We start from the raw sequence: 16,533 nt of genomic DNA, 5'->3' as shown, positions 1-16,533 counted from the left end.
CCGGCGCGTGGCGAACGGTCGGAACATCAGTCAGGGAACGAGTTATTCATAAAGGCCCCTCAGTGACAACGAGCAACGCGCACACACACACGCGCACACACACACACACTGGACACCTTTACACACTCACACATGTGCAAACACACACGCACACACTGAACACGCTCACACACACACACACACACGACATAAATTATCACGCGTACGGCCCCGGAGGAGAAGAGGAGAAGAAGGAGAAGACTGATGAATTAAATCAGGGATCAAAGGAGCACCTTGCCAAATGACTGCGTGCCCTCCGTAAACCGTTTGGGCACATCTGCAGCAGACTGATTCCGAGAGGCGTTCTCGTCGCTCTGTCCCTCTCGCAACTATACAAGGGACGCCCCATGAGTGCGAGGGAGAGGCAGAGCGACGAAAACGCTCGGTGCCGCTGGTCCGCGCGCGACGCGACGCGGGCTGCAGAAGGAAAGGGAGAGGAAAATGAAAAAGAATTTGGAAAGAAAGGAGAGGTGCGCTGCAGGCTGACGGGGAGGACAAAGCAGAATGCATATAAAAGGACCCCCAGCCATGCGATGGGAATCATGTCCCCGAAACAACGAGGGTTATAAACGTTAGGCCCTCCGTGCGTGCCCGCCCGAGCGCCAGGTCAGCGTGGCTCCGCAGATTCTAAACAATATTTTGCTGAGACAGTTACGTTGAAATTCACGTAACTGCGTGCTAAACTGTATTTATTAGTTTATTTAACCTGCCTAAAGTTCTTTTACTATTCGTCCCCTTGTACTCAGCACGACGTGCACCGACGTGCACTGAGTAACGAACTGTAAATTTTCAGTGCAGGGGGCGGGTGGGTCGCGAGGTCCTGACTCCCTACTTTTGGTCTTAACGAAACGCCTGATGGATAGGCAATTTCACGTACAAATCCACAAAATCTGCAAAAGGTGAGACATAACCCCTCCCCCCTTTTTTTGAGTCGGGATACTTGAACTTGCCGCTTCCTGGTCAAACTGCTGCTTAGCTGCCCTTTGGCGCTGAGGAGATCATTCAAGTTTTTCTGCCTGGGCTGAAACGTTTACACATTTCTGTCTGAAGCAAATATTCTGGGGCTTAACGGTAAAGGCCGGCGTTAAAGTGTCGAGGTCCACGACGTGCGTCTAGCGCGTGGAAAGTGGTGGAAAGTGGCAGCGAGGCCGACGGTCGTAATCCGTGTGGCCCTTCACAACAAGCCATCTGTTTACCACCTTTTGGGGCCTAACTCGCCACGGCGACCCACGGGCATCACGACAGATTGGGCCTCCAGATACCGTCATGCCCCCCCCCCCCCCCGCCCCTCTCGCTGCCCCCCGCCGCCCCCCGCCGCGCGGGCATGACCACCAACATGCCCGCGCGAGCTCACCCACCTCGACCAAAACTCAAATACTAAATTTTCCCGCCCGACCCGTTTCCACAAATTGTTTCACTTTTCCCTCGTCCAGCGGGACGGGCGTGGACGAGGCGGCTCCGAATCCGCGACGCGTCCTCGGTGGCGGTCCCTGACTCACCTGCGCCCGCCCGCCCCGCCCCGCCCCGCCCCGCCCCGCCCGCCCCCCGCACCCGCGGTGTGGCCATAAAGTGCCCCGACGACACCCGCATTCCTGAGACGCGACACAGTCCAGTAGGTGACCACGCGGCCAGGGGGTCCACCAGCAGACTGACTCCGAGAGTCGCTTTCGTCGCTCTGTCTCTCTCGCACTCATGGGGCGTCCCGTATAGGTGCGAGAGAGACAGAGCGACGTAAACGACTCTCGGCATCAGTCTACAGGTCCAGCAGGACCACCGAGTAACCAAATGACCAAATGACCAAGTGAGGCGTACCTCCTCGTCAACACGCCTTTTCACAAAACGATGTTCTAAGAAATTTTTGGTAAAATATTTTAAATATTGCTGTAGAGGCTGCGGAAAATCTTTGGAAAAGCTGAAAACTCTCGTGAAATCTTCGAGAAATTTAGTGGGCGGTATATCGAGAGGTTAACAGTGGGGTGGTCCAGCTCCACGGAGGATCGGGCCCTGGCCTCTGTGGAGAGGAGGCTGCTCGTAAGCAGATGTGATAGAATCCCTGCAGACTGATTCCGCGAGTCGTTCTCGTCTCTCTGTCTCTCTCGCACCTACGTCCAGCTGCGAATGGGTGCGAGAGAGACAGAGCGACGAAAACGCCCTTCGGACAGTGTGCTGGCGCCTGCAGATGCGCTGCTGCCGGGGAAGGCCGAAGGCCTCCGAGGCCCCCGAAGGTCGGCCCTTCCATAACGCTCCATTGGCCGTTTTATGCAAACATTTACTTTGTTCGGGGCAGGTGTCCTACACTGCCAAGCTCCGCGCTCGCTGGCGGCAAGTCCGAGGGGAGGGGGAGGGGAACTGGTTTGCGGCCATCTGCCGCGTGTACAGCGCGCCTCGCGGACTCAAAAGTAATCTTAATTAGAAGAATAAATAATTAATTCGCTCACGGCCACACATGCAAAGCGCGATCGAGTCCGAAATGGAAATTAATACAAAGAGGGTGGTGAAAATAGAATGCGGCGGAAATTCTTCTGCTTTGGTTTGCGGCTGTACCTATGCGGACTGATTCTCTGAGAGTCGTTTTCGACGCGCTGTCTCTCTCGCACTCAGGCAGGGGCAGCCCGTTTGGGTGCAAGGAAGACAGAGCAACGAGAACGACTCTCCGAATCAGTCTGCAACTCGCGAATGTGAAGGCCAGATGAAAGTAAAGATAAAGATAGGGATGAAGGGCGACGGACAAAAGAGCAGTAGCTGATGGATTGGGAGTGAGACAGACAGAAGACAGGCAGACAGACAGACAGACAGACAGGAAGCAGGCAGACGGACAGATAGACAGACAGAGCAGCTGAAAGAGCAATCATTCGCTCCATTACTGATGCTGTACAATGGACTTGCCGGCCGCAGACCGCCGCGCCATGCAGGCCATGCACGCCCTCATTACCTACACTGCCGGAAAACAATATTTCAAATACGACAAATTTTAATGAGGAAGCTGGAACAAGAGGGTTGTTGAAAGTACAGAAAATCGTTTCAAAACGGACATTATTGTATTTTTTTCGCCGCCACGTCCAGATTATACGAACTTGATTATTTTCTTGTTTGCGTTTTCGCTCCCACAATTGGAGGCGCGCGCCGGTAATCCACGTCGCTCTGTCTCTCTCGCACCTGTGGGGGGCGCGCGGGACGTGGCGGGACGCCCCACGAGTGCGAGCGAGACGGCCTGCGCGACCGGTCTTCCGCCTCAGAGCGCCTGCCTGGTGCTGCCTGGCCGAGCCAGGGACGGGGACGGGGACGGGGAGGCCCGCGGTCGCGTCGCTCGGCTGTGAGGCTCCACCCCGACTGCAGACTGAGAGTCGTTTTCGTCGCTCTGTCCCTCTCGCACCTGCACAGGGCGCCCCATGAGTGCGAGAGGGACAGAGCGAGGAAAACGACTCTCAGTCTGCAGGCCTCGTCGACGTGCCCGATGTGAAGCGAGCCGAGATGTGCGCTCGGGCGTGGCGTTATCTGTTTTACTTTTAATGCCGTCAACATCGTTCAGCTCGAGACGAGTCTCGGCACCGCGGAAAAGCAGCGCGCCACTTGACTGGACGCGTGCCTGATGCACTCGCAGTGCGGTGGCTTGCGGTGCAGTGACGTGCAGAGCTTGTGTAGTAGCGGTAGTGGACACATTTTTCGAGTGGCCGGTCAGTTTGTGCGTAATGCTTCTCGAGTGTAAGTGCATGTGTGTGGTGGAAGTGTGTGTGTTACTGCATGCATGCGTCAGAGAGAGAGAGGGGGGGAGAGGGGAAGAGTATGTGTGTGTGTGTGCGTGCGTGTGTCGCGTCTGCTTGTGCTTCTGTGACGAGATGCGACGACATCGATAATAATTGGAAATCGCTCATTTGTGAAATTCCCCTCCGCTGCTGTCTTATCTGTCGTCGGGCACCTGAGCTGCGTGCCGCCCTCGGTGCCGCCGTGCCGCCTGCTGCACGGCTCCCCGTCGGAGACGCTGTGTTCGTCCCTCCGTCTTGAAATAACCCCCCATTCCGCAAAATAGCCAAAACAGACATTTAAACGTCCTCCGAAAGAGCCTCCTCCTTTTGAATTTTTTTTTGCGTCTATCTGTTCAGCGCATCCTTTTTCCGCAGAGTGCACATGTCATAGTGTACCCTCCAATCGACTGGCCGCGCCGCACCGTTTCTATACAAAATCATTCCCTCGCAATCACAATTTTCTCCTCGTCTTCTTTTTACGATCGCTCGTTCACGGCACGTATCAAATTTCTTTTTCAGTCTATCTATTTCGCTTTTCCTATCAACCCTTCCTCCCCCTCCCCTTTTTATCCTTTGTTTCTCTGTCTGTTCGACTCTATACGCGTCCCAGATCGTCAATGCGTACCCTTTTCTTCATTTTTTATTATTTTCTCGATTTTGGGAGGACCCTTCGTCAAACAAGTTGGAAGTCTCGAATTACAACCAAAAATTCCGTAATTTGCGATTTTCTAAAAAAATTGATGATTTTTTTTTTTGTTCATAACAAATGTGCCTGTCCCGTGCAATGAATGAATGAATGAATGAATGAATGAATGAATGAATGAATGAATGAATGAATGAATGAATGAATGAATGAATGAATGAATGGGCCGTGCCTGCGTGCGTGTAAGGCCGTCATCTCCGGATGGGAAATTTACATAAAATGTTGGCAACGAGCAGCACACGCAGTGCGACAAGTTGCACGCCGAGTATTTATCCACGGCACTCCTGCCATTCCCCCTCCCCCTTCCCTGCACCCCTTCCCCGGCCGTCCTCTCTCCCTGCTCACTTCACCCCCGATGGCCCTCTTGACAAAACCCCTCTTGACAGAATAATATAAAGACCACTATTGCTAACACCAGAAAAAAAAGTTGAAGAGCAGGTATGGGACCAATAACAATGGGCGATCACAATGCCTACATGTGTGTGCCTCCGTGTGTGTGTGTGTGTGTGTGTGCCTCCGTGTGTGTGTGTGTGTGTGTGTGTGCTGCCCTTTTCGCCATACGTTCATTGAGAATCCGCATGGCAGCCTTTTTGTTGAGTACCCCCGCTGAGGCCTTCGCGAACATGCAAAGGTGTTGGGACTATACATACAAGTACTCAGTGTTATCGCATCCAAGGGTTCTCCTCTCTGCCGCGTTCCGGGCGTGTGGCTCCGAGCCTCGGCGTGTGTGTAGGTGTGTATGTGTGCATATGTTGTTGTGTGTGTATGTGTGGGTGTGTGTGCGTGTGGGTAAGGTTAGGTAGGGGATTATAGACGCGCAGGCACAATGGCGATGACCCAAAGGATGAAAAAGGCACTAGAGTTTGTGAGAGAGAGACAGAGAGAGAGAGGGACGGAGTGTGTGTGTGTTCATGCGTCCGTTTGTTTATTTAGACGTGATGCAGTATGGAGAAAGGCTTAGAGTCAAAACTTCTCACCCTGTGTATCTCCGACTGTCGATATCGCTCGGGGCGGAAGCCAATAAACTGCCGCAGGACACACACACACACACGCACACTTGCATTATTCCATGGGGGTGACTGCTCTCTCGAAGCCGTCGAAGTGGCGGCAGACAGACTGCTGGAGAGGGGGTGACACCCCCCCCCCTCCCACTTCTTTCACCCCCACCCCCCATCCCCCAACGCAACGCATTGAACAACGCAGTGAACGGCGTGCGGGCAGGAAGAAGCACAGCGAAGGGGTGCAGATCGGGAAAGCTGCAGGAGCGGGCCACGCATTGTGGGGGAGGGGGAGGGGGGAGAAGGGGGAGGGGGAGGGGCAACTTGATCCGGCCGTCATACACTACTCCCACAGTCACGATCCAGTCGGTCGCCACCCGGAGCAGCAGCACATTATTAATAATTGCGCCCCAAGAGGTTTGGCCGTTCGGCCACCGCCACTGTCCGCCCTCGTGTCCGCCCGCCCGTCTGTTTTGATTAAGAACAGTCGCAGTCACTACGCAGACTGAGTGTCGCTTTCGTCGCCCTGTCTCTCTCGCACCTAAACGGGCCGCCCCGTGCGTGCGAGAGCGACGAGAACGACTCTCGGAATCGGCCCACTGCAGGAGTCGGAAAAAAACAGCGTCTGCCACGGAGTAGCCGGGAGTAGCAGTGCGGACAGCGCTTCCGTCGCTCTGTCCCTCTCGCACTCGTGGGGGCGCCCCGCACTCCCGAAGGGGTGCGAGAGCGAGATGGAAGGCGGGTAGGAAATGGCGGTGACGTAATGACATGGGCGTGAAATCCGTTTATCTCGTGAAATTTACACACAGCTCGTCGCCTCATTCATGCAAATTGAAAGGAGAGGGGAGGTGCGGCACCGCGCACTCACTCACTCACTCTGGGTCCCCGCGGGACTAGACGGTCCCGCACCTCGGGGCGCCCCGCGAGCCGAAGACTCCGAGAGTCGTTTTCGTCGCTCTGTCTCTCTCGCACCTATACGGAATGCCCCATGAGTGCGAGAGAGACAGCGACGAGAAGGACTCTCGGAATCAGCCTGCCGTAGGGGAGGAGGGCGGCGGCCCCGGTGGCATCGGTGTCGGCTTAGCGCCGGGACAGGGCTGGCTCCGGACGGCGCCCTGTCTCTCTCGCACCGCGACGCGACGCCCCACGAGTGCGAGAGAGACGGAGCGACGATGGCCCGGACTGCGGGGGAGGGAGGCACTTGAGTGCAAACGCGACCCGCCGCTGCCTATAACAAGATGACGACAAGTCAGCCCGCCCCGCTCGGCTCTGCTCCCCCGCCCCGCCACTGGTAGCCGCTTACAAGCAATTTCCTAAATCCGAAGCCCCTAGTGGCGAAACAAACTTGCTCGGTTTGCTACCGCCAGCGCCAGGACACCCGCTTCTCCGCCGGCCGGCAACCCACGGTGGGTCAGAAGACCGGTGGAGGCGGCAAAATCCCAGGCGCGGCATTTTGCGCTCCAGCCATAGAGTCGCTAAATGGGACTCGAACCGAACGTGTGACCCCACCAATGGATTGCTCTCCCAACGAGGAATTCATTAGTGGGGCCACTGCTCGTTCGGTTGAAGGCCTGTTTAGTGACTCTAGAGCTCAAAACGCGTCCAACGTTTTGGCCACCTCCACCGGTCTTCTGGCCCACTGTGCTTCCAACTGTAAATTTGCGACAACGCGTTTTTCGCGACCCATGTTGTTTTCCCTTTGCTGACCGTCCTTAGACTGACGACACCACACCGCTTTAGGACCTGTTGCAGGACTCGGCATAATTCCAATTTGCGGCTGAGTCGGGGTGGGGGGGGGCGGGGCGGGGGGGGCGGGGCGGGCGGGGCGGGGGGGCGGGGCGGGGCGGGGCGGGGCGGGGGAAAGGCGCGCGACTCCCTGCGGACCAAAAGCAGCCTGCAGCGAGCGAGCGCACATAACGACGTCAAATTTAATTTGTCGGCGCGTGGTTGGCAACGATTGGGAAGGGGCGACAGGAGAAGGCTCGCCTCAGACTAACTTCATTAATTTAGTCGTGGCCGCAGAGCGACCCCCAGTAAGCCTGCTAATTCGTGTGTTTGTTTCTTGTTTTTGCAGGTTCGTGCTTTTTCCTCGCTGTGACTCGTCCAAGGAGCGAGCATGTTCAGTATGTCGCACGTTACTTACTCGACCATTTCGGTTACTTTTTCTTTAAAAACACATTTCAATTTTATTGTTTTTTACTTTTTTGCAATTTTTTCATTTATTAAAAAATTTTATTTTCTGCATTTTTTTTATATTTTTGCACTAATGAGGAACCAAGAGGAACCGTTGCGACCCTCTTCGCCAACAAACTCTTTCCCAACGGCGTTCCCCGCCACCGAGAGTCGCACTTTTTCCCACTTTCGCGAAAGGGTTGAGTGAGGGTTGCATGCAAAACCAACCTGCCGCCGCCGCCGCTCGCCCCGGGAGGGGAAAAGGGTTAGGAACGCGCGGAATTTGTACAGTGTCGCGATCCAGGTGTTTTTCTCACGGCGCGGTCGCTTTTGCTTCGATACAACCCTCGCGGAAACAAGGCCGCCGTTTCCCGAAAACGCGTAAAGGGGAAAAGGGTGGGCCGGATCAGGTTGCCGGCCCTGCAGACTGATTCCGAGAGCCCTTTCCGTCGCCCTGTCCCTCTCGCACCTCTACGGGACGCGCGGCGAGTGCGAGAGGGACAGGGCGACGCCAACGACTCCCGGGAGCAGCCTGCACACGGCAGCTCCACAGGGCGAGGGTTGGCGCGCCTGCCGGCCGCGCACCGGCCAGCCTAACCCTTTCCGCGGGCCTTGCCGGCCTTGCCGCTCCGGCCGAGAATTGGCGCTCCATTCGTCAAAAATGCGGAGAAAAAAGTCTCACGAATGCAATAGTCGAATCAAATGATCGAAAGGGTTGCTCGCTGAGGGGTCGACCGCGAGTCCGGCGTCGCAACCCTTTCGCGTTTTCTGCGGCCAAAAATGACGTCACTGCTAAATCACGAGAAGGCGGTCAGCCGTGGGAGAAACCGCGGAAAAGAATTAAAGTTACTCTCCCAAAAATTTGCTGGCCTTTTCCTGCGATGCGATTCCCGAAACTGTGATTGCGCTTTCGCAGCAGCATTGAGGAGCTTGCATCAAAAGAACGCCGGGATGAGAGAGAGAGAGAGAGAGAGAGAGAGAGAGAGAGAGAGAGAGAGAGAGAGAGAGGGACGTGTCACACAGGTTGACAGTAATCTCCCTGATGTGCAAAAAGCAGACAAGGGTGGGTGCGACGCGGCCTAGGCACGCCCAGGCACGCCCAGGCGAGCAAGGGTGTCTCCGCCCGCAGCAGGACGATGCCGAACCATCAGCCCGTCTCTCTCGCACTCGAGGGGCGCTCCTCAGGGTGCGAGAGAGACAGACGCTGCTGAATCGCTCGGCTGGGCCGCAGGCTTATCTGCACTGCTCATCTCAGCCGCCGTGTATTTACAATAAATCTTCATTTGGGCCTTTTGACGCTGCCGTGCCTGGGGGGGGGGGGGGGGACGCTGCGACAACCCCTTCGCGACGCTCGCTCTCTCACTCCGTCTCACGGCCATTGCGCAAACATAATCTTATCCAATTAACTAACAGGGCGGTCTATTTTTTTTCCATCCCGTTCCCTCGCAGTCAATCAATTCTTCTTTACCGTCAACGTCATCAAAAAATAAAACTATAGTTTCTTTTATCTTAGCAATTTTTTGGGGGATTTGATTTGGAGACCGTTCATAGAGCTCGTGCAGAGCGCTAAGACAGTCAACTTCGACTCCAAACTCCCCTTTTCCTCCCGCGCGCCCCGCAACCCTAACCCACCCAGAGGTACACAGACAGACAGGACAGACAGACAGACAGACAGACAGACAGACAGGCCGGCCGGCGGTAGTTTCGCCGCCTGTCGCGGAAGGAAGATGAGCCAAAATATTGACAGTGGAGCGTCCTCTCGAGGGGAGGCTGTGCCTTTGTGTCGCTGCCTCGACAGGGGGAGCAACCCGTTGCGTCGCGCAGAAGGCTGCCAAAGACTGCTAAAGGTGGCAACGACCGCCTCGCGCGGAAACGGAATCGAACCTGGCGCCGCCGACCCATAGAGATGTCAATTGGTGGACAGCAGCGCAAACATTATCTCAAGGTTTTTGTTCTTTTTATTCATTAAATGCGTGTTTCGAATATGCAGAAGGTGTTGAGGGGTATGGACTGGGCGGGAAAGTTTTATCAACGATAATGAGGGAAGATGGAATAATAACAGCAGTGAGCATCCAGACAGACAGACAGACAGACAGACAGACAGACGCGCAGGTCGGGGAGGAGAGGCCTTTGCTACCCCGCCCGTCTCAGGGGTGGCTGGCCCCGCCCACCGACCACAACCCGTTGGGCGGGTGCCAAAGACTGCTAAAGGTGGCACGACCGCCTCGCGCGGAAACGGAATCGAACCTGGCGCCGCCGACCCATAGAATGTCTTGGTGACGCAGCGCAAACTTATCTCAGGTTCTGTTCTTTTTATTCATTAAATGGTGTTTCGAATATGCAGAAGGTTGAGGGTATGGACTGGGCGGAAAGTTATCAACGATAATGAGGGAAGATGGAATAAAACAGCACGGAGCAGCGACAGACAGACAGACAGACAGACAGACAGACAGACGGGCGAGCGAGGCGCTGCTACGCCGTCGTGCTGCAGCAGTGGCTGGCCCCGCCCACCGATTCTCACTCCCTGATTGGGCGGTGCCCCTCCCCCCTGCCCCTCCCTCCAGGCGCGCCGCTCCCCTCCCCCTTCACCAGACTCGGGCTCATGTTTCAATCGTTATTGGTGCGGCGTGGACAGGGAGGGAGAGGTGCGGGCTGCGGGGGGAAAGTGAGGGAGAGGACGGAGCAAAGGGAGAGGATCGAGCAAAGGGAGAGGATCGAGCAAAGGGAGAGGATCGAGCAAAGGGAGAGGATTGGTGAAGGAGAGGATCGAGCAAAGAGAGGATTGGTGAGGGAGAGGATCGAAAGGGCGAGGGATCAGGTAAAGCGAGAGAATGGGCCAAATTGGGGACAGGTTGAAGCAGAGGCGGATCTAAAGGCAGGGAGCCGTCGAGAAGTCGCTCGGCGTGCCGCGGAGTCGCGGAGGCTGGCGGCTTGGCTCCGCGTGGCTCCGCGTAGCTCCGCGGGCCGGGCGTGCTGACTACAGAAGCCTTTGACCGGGATGGACTGCTGATCTAGGCGGGTCGGCGCGGCCGGCGCGGCTGGCGTCTGGTCTAGCGGCGTAGACCAGGGACGGTCTTGGGACCCTGGCTGGATCACTATTCCCACGTCGAACTCATGGTGGTCAGCAGTGTATGGGTCAGTGGCCCGGCCGGCGGTCTAGGCCTTGGTCTGGGCGGCCCGCTGCCCGAACGAATCCCAAAGACCGACCCGCCGTGGCCGTGGAGGTTCAATGCACGGGGACAGCTCAGGTAGGCTGGCGCGACGGCCGCCAGGACGTCCACGGCGTCCATGACGACCCTGACGTCCACGACGTCCATGGGCGCCCATTACGTTCCTGACGTCCACGGCGTCCATGGGTGTCCATGACGTTGACGTCCACGGCGTTCGTAGGCGTCCTTGACGTTCTTGACGTCCATGGGCATCCATGACGTTCCTGACGTCCATGACGTTCTTGATGTCCATGACGTTCTTGATGTCCATGGGCGTCCATGACGTTCCTGACGTTCACGACGTCGGCGTCCATGGGCGTCCATGACGTGCCTGACGTCTACGGCGTTCTTGGACGTCCATGACGATCCTGACGTCCACAGCGTCCACGGCCGCGGCCAGACAAGGAGGCAGGCAAGGACAGTGATGGATAGTTGGCGAGGGGCGCCTGCTTCACTGCGAAAAATTCCGTAGTTCGGTACGGAAAATATACGGAAAGTGATGAGCGGAAGGTAAAATATTGCCTTCCGTACTGTTTCTTTCCTTTCTTTCAGTGTTCCTCCTGCTCGGGGCGTTGAGTCCTCGGGGGCTTCGGGCCGTCCTTTCGCTCTCGACTCTCTTTTCGGGTAAATGCGCCGTGTCGCTCGGGAACTTGGAAAGGGAGACGCGTGTGGTCACGGTGGCGGCGAGGCCAGGCGACGCGTCCTCGCTCCGTCTCTCTCGCACTCACGGCGATTGCCGCGAGGGTGCGAGAGAGACGGAGCGAGGGAGTGCGGGCTCCCCTCGCCGCGTCTCCACGTTTCCACCTCGTCACGAGGACTTCGTTAAGGAAAAGGGTTACGCTGCACTCCTGTTTACCCGTTTACCTGTTTCGGGAGAAAACCGGCGGCGATACCCCGAAACGGGGCCTCTATCCCGAGAAGAGGGTGGCCGATCGGCCGAGAGGCGCCGAGAGGGGTGCGGCCGTGACGACGCGCCGATGACGCGCCGATGACGGGGCGAGACGGAGTTCCTTCCTCTTTTCGGGAAGCGTCCCCCCCCCCCTTCCCCGCCAAGGGAGCGTGGACACCGCCACGGTTCCGACGTGGTTAGTGCGGAGCGTTTTTTGTTTGCCCGCCGCGAGGGAAGGGAGTCAGCAGAGGGCCCCTCGTAGGGCCCCTCGTGGGGCACAGCGGCAGTCAACAGTCAACAACGGCGACGACGACGACGACATCAACAACAACAACAACTACAGCAACAGCGGCGGCAGCAGCAGTGGTATAGGTTTGCATAGACAGCGCGCCCGACCTGAGCCGCAAGACACTGGTGCATGCTGGCTGCCTACCTTGCACGGCGTTTCCGCGCGCTGCTCCGTCCAGTCAGCCAGCGAGCCTCCTCCTCCTCCCACGCGCCTGGGCACGCACACACGCACACACACGCACACACACGCACACACACACACACACACACACACACACACACACACACACACACACACACACACACACACACACACACACACACACACTGATGATGGTGATGAATGTTTCGAGGAATGTGCCCTACCTGCGGACAGGTGTCTGCGCGAGACACTCCACTAACGAGGCGCACGTGACGTAGGGGAGAGAGGGGGGGGGGCATGGAGACGTCGCTTTGCCGTGGGGGTGGACGGCGTGCATAGTACAGCAGACTGATTCCGGAGCCGTCGCTCTGTCTCTGTCGCACCTTCAGGGGACGCCCCGCACGAGTGCAAGACGAAAGCGACACTCTCGGAATCAGCCCCATGTATACTCACTGGAGGGCACTGCCGCCGCCGCCGCCGCGCGCGGACTTGGAGTAAAAATCGGTCATTCAGAAAATGTGAGACGCTCCGGTGTCCGGTGTCGGAGACCCTCCCGTCGATACCCCGTGTCTGTCCATGGGCTGCAGCCAGAGGGTTCGGCCGCTCTTGATACGCTGGTGGCGATGCCCGGATCGTCCACCTATGACGTAACGCTTTTTCCGCTGCTCCGTCCTTGTCGCTCTTATGGGCTGTTGATGAGTGCGAGAGAGACAGGAGACGTGAGGTACACTGGTAGTAGCTGAACCAATACCGATGGGCGGCCAAAATTGCTAGACGCGTTTTGAGCTCCAGAGTCGCTAAATGGGCCGCGAACCGAACGTGCAACCCCACCAATGGATTCCTCGTTCGGAGAGCAATCCATTGGTGGGGTCACACGTTCGCTTCGAGGCCCATTTAGCGACTCTGGAGCTCAAAACGCGTCCAGAGTTTTGGCGGCCTCCGCTCTCTGTGCCTGCACAGTAACAATGCCGAGCGCTTCGACGCGGCGTCCCAAGTTCAAGGCGCCCCGGTCCAGGATGATGTTGGACGCGATGTCGGACGCGATGCTAGTGGTGCTGGAAGTGCATCCAGCGGATTGACAGAGTTTAGTTAACCCCGTCCGCTCCAGGACCATTAGTCAACGTCTGTTTGCCGCGAGAGGAAGCGCCGCTGCGATGCACGCCACGCCACGGCACGGCAAGGCACGCCAGGGCACGACGCGGTGCTCGGGTCACGAGAAGAACGCTTGCTTCGTGGCTGCGATTTCGAAAAACCTTGACGCTATTTGAAAGTTTTTCAAATGAATTTGTATCTGAATGTGCATTTTGTCTGCTGTTGCTTCCCCGCCACTGCAAGCAACCAGTGCACTGCGAGTCCGCGCCCACTTGTTGCCGACAGGTTGCTCGGCTTGCTCGGCTTGCTGCACGACGGCGCCGCTAGACCCGCCTGCAGCGCCGCGCGTTTGGGTCGCCGCCCAGAGTCTCCCTGCCGCCGTCCTCCCCGCGCCAGCCGACTCATTCCGAGAGTCGTTTCCGTCGCTCTGTCTCGTACTCGCGGGGCGTCCCGTAGGTGCGAGAAAGACAGAGCGACGAAAACGACTCTCGGAACCAGTCTGCGGGTCGCCGCCCACCGGGTCACGCGCCCACCGCGGCGTCCTGCCCACCGGGCCCGCCCCACACTCATTCCGTCGCTCTGTCCCTCTCGCACTCGCGAGGCGTCCCGTGCGTGTGCGAGTGAGATAGAGCGACGGAAACGACTCTCGGAATCCGTCTGCTGCGCGACGGAGACGGGACGTAACCGCGCGCCGCGCTCCGCGGGCGTCTCCGGGACTCCGGGCTATCGCCGCGCTGGCGGACTATAAACGGAGTTGAAAGCTCTCGCCCTGCCCGACAGGCTGATTCCGAACAGCGCTCCGTCACTCTCGCGCCCCTACGAGTTGCCCCATGAGTGCGAGAGAGACAGGCAAACGAAAGCATTACTGTTTGGAAACATGCAGAGCCCCAGAGGGGCCAGAGGGGAGCCCCGGGCCAACAACAGGCTGATTCCGAAAGCCCTTTTGGGTCGCTGTGTGTGTATCTCTCGCGCTCAAGAGGTATCCCGTGTAGGTGCGAGAGAGACAGAGCGACGAAAACGACTCTCGGAATCAGTCTACAGGGCCGCACTGCATCATTCATCAGGCGATAGCCCGGCCAGTGCGGCCAGGAGTGAGATGTCACTCTCTGCCCGCCCTGCTGCTTACTACTGCTTACCCCGCGAACGGCGCCCCCCCTCCCCCCGAACGCTATTGGCAGATCGGCGCACTTCCGGTGCGGCCGCTACCGGCGGTCTTTCCGCCCGAATCCCGAGGCGCCGCGTCGAGGATGTCTGGGAACTGGAGCACGCCGTCGTTTAGCCCGGACTGACGGATCGACGGCCGAGCTGACAGGCCGATTGACGGCTGACTGACATGCGAGCTGACGAGCTGACAGCTCGGGGGACCGTCCGAGAGTCCGAGAGCGACGACGCCGGTGTTGTTTCGGGCAGGTCGCCACTGCGCGTGACCGCAGCCGTGGACGTCCCGAAGGCCGGAAGGGTCACTCCGTCGCTCTGTCTCTCTCGCACCCATCCGCGAGTGCGACGGAGCGATGAAACGATTCGGAAGGCCGCGTGCTTCGAGGCGGCAGGAAGCTGATTAGCAATTCCCCTTTTCAGGCAAGTGCAGTGCAGACACACGCACTGCGCGTCTTAGGACGACATTCGTCCTTTTGTCTCTGCCACCAACACATGTCCCGCAGCCCGGGCGGGGCGGGGCGGGGCGGGGCGGGGCGGGGCAGGGCAGGGCGGGGCGGGGCGGGGCGGGGCGGGGCGGGGTGGGGCCGGACTCCCCGCAGGGTTCCCCGCCGGCGAGGGGCCGCCGCGCAATGCAAAGCCTCTCGCTGGAAAAGACCACGCGGGAAAATCAAATCCCACTACGTTGTAAAACAAAGTCAAGGTAAATCGAGTAGAATTTCCGTCCGAATCAGGCAAGACAACTTTTACTTATAGTTTTATTCGATTCAACTTTCCCCTTTTTTCACAGTGCCCAATGAAAATTTCAAATCGTTTATTAAACGACGCGGGTACAGTACTCGGAACGCAGGCGGCAGTGCGCCGCCACGCCGCCACGGAGCCTGAACGAGTGCGCCACTGCCGCCACTGTCCTGACGTCGGCCAGACAAGACGACGGCTGATAACATTTCGCAGTGTCACATGGCGCCTCGCCTGGGCAGCGCCTGGGCACTCGTGGACTTACGACACAGCAATGCAGGGCACACGCACACACACACACGCCTCACACACACACACACGTACGCGAGCGGTATGCGCGATAAGCAGGCGCGTTGCTGTCAGCAGGTTCAATGCTTTCGCGCGCCGCGTTTTAAAACGAGTGGGAGGAAGAGGACACAACGAGAGGAAGAGGAAAAGGGAGAGCGTTTAGGACCCGCACGCCGGCGTAGAGAGAGGGAGGAAGAAAGAGAGAGAGAAGGGGACGATTTCTGGAAGAACCGGCGCGTTTCATACAGTCCGCTTTTCTTTTCCCTCTATTTTCTTCTTCTTCGTTGTTTTTTGTGCCGTACCCTCCGACGCACAAGAGACACTGCAGGCACACCGTAGTAGTATAGAACCTTCTCCTTCAGGCCGCCCTCGGTACGAACCGCCCTTTTTCTTGCCTTACGCACACACACGCACTGGGGGCTCACACAAACACGCACTTCTACGAGCTCACACACACACACACACACACACACACACACACACACCGCCCGCTGGCATGCCACTATGGTACACGCCACACACACGTGCACACACGCACACGCGTTGCCGGGCCAGCCGGGCGGGCGGGCGGGCAGGCAGGCAGGCATTGAGTCCTGCCGCGGCCTTGCTTCGCTTGCTTCAGTCAGTTCAGTCTTCCAGTGTGTTGCGTGGCGTCGGCTCGACCCGAACCTCCCCGACGGAGCCGAGCGCCGAGCCCTCTGCCGTCCTCCGAGACGCCTCAGCCGCCCTCCTCTCAGTTCTCAGTTCCTCGCGCAGCCCGCGCCGCGGCGGTCCTCGGCAAGGACAAGACGGCCAGGCTCGTGGTGCCGCGAACCTCCGGGAACCTAGGGAACCTCCGTGAGGCCACAACAACGCGCGCGCGCGTGTGTGTGTGTGTGTGTGTGAGTGTCGGTGCTCGTGTGTGAGAGAGATGAAGGAAGGGACTCGTGCCAAGATGATGAGCGACATGGCGTGACGCTCGCGTGTTGTTTGACACGGATTACTGTAGTGGATTTGCGTGTGTGCGCGCGCGTGTGTGTGTGAGCGAGTGAGTGAGAGTGAGTGCTCCGAGACGCCGTCCGCGAGTCCTTCTGGTCG

At 58.1% G+C, this 16,533-nt stretch overlaps 1 protein-coding gene across 2 annotated transcripts in view; it reads left to right on the top strand.

Annotated features, from left to right (window-relative positions):
* LOC117654429 (eyes absent homolog 2) overlaps nucleotides 1-16,533 on the top strand; it is a 212,181-nt gene that overhangs the window by 185,519 nt on the left and 10,129 nt on the right. Inside the window, exon 4 of one of the 2 annotated variants that reach the window (XM_034401054.1) lies at nucleotides 7,558-7,606. The exons of the other annotated variant lie outside the window; for it this stretch is intronic. Coding sequence (XP_034256945.1) covers nucleotides 7,558-7,606 — 49 coding nt within the window. The remainder of the gene's footprint in view (nucleotides 1-7,557; nucleotides 7,607-16,533) is intronic. 2 annotated transcript variants of the gene reach the window in all.

This window comes from Thrips palmi, unplaced genomic scaffold (genome assembly GCF_012932325.1).
Source record: "Thrips palmi isolate BJ-2018 unplaced genomic scaffold, TpBJ-2018v1 HiC_scaffold_10, whole genome shotgun sequence".
Classification (NCBI taxonomy): Eukaryota; Metazoa; Arthropoda; class Insecta; order Thysanoptera; family Thripidae; genus Thrips; species Thrips palmi.
This window is presented reverse-complemented; position numbering and strand designations above follow the sequence as displayed.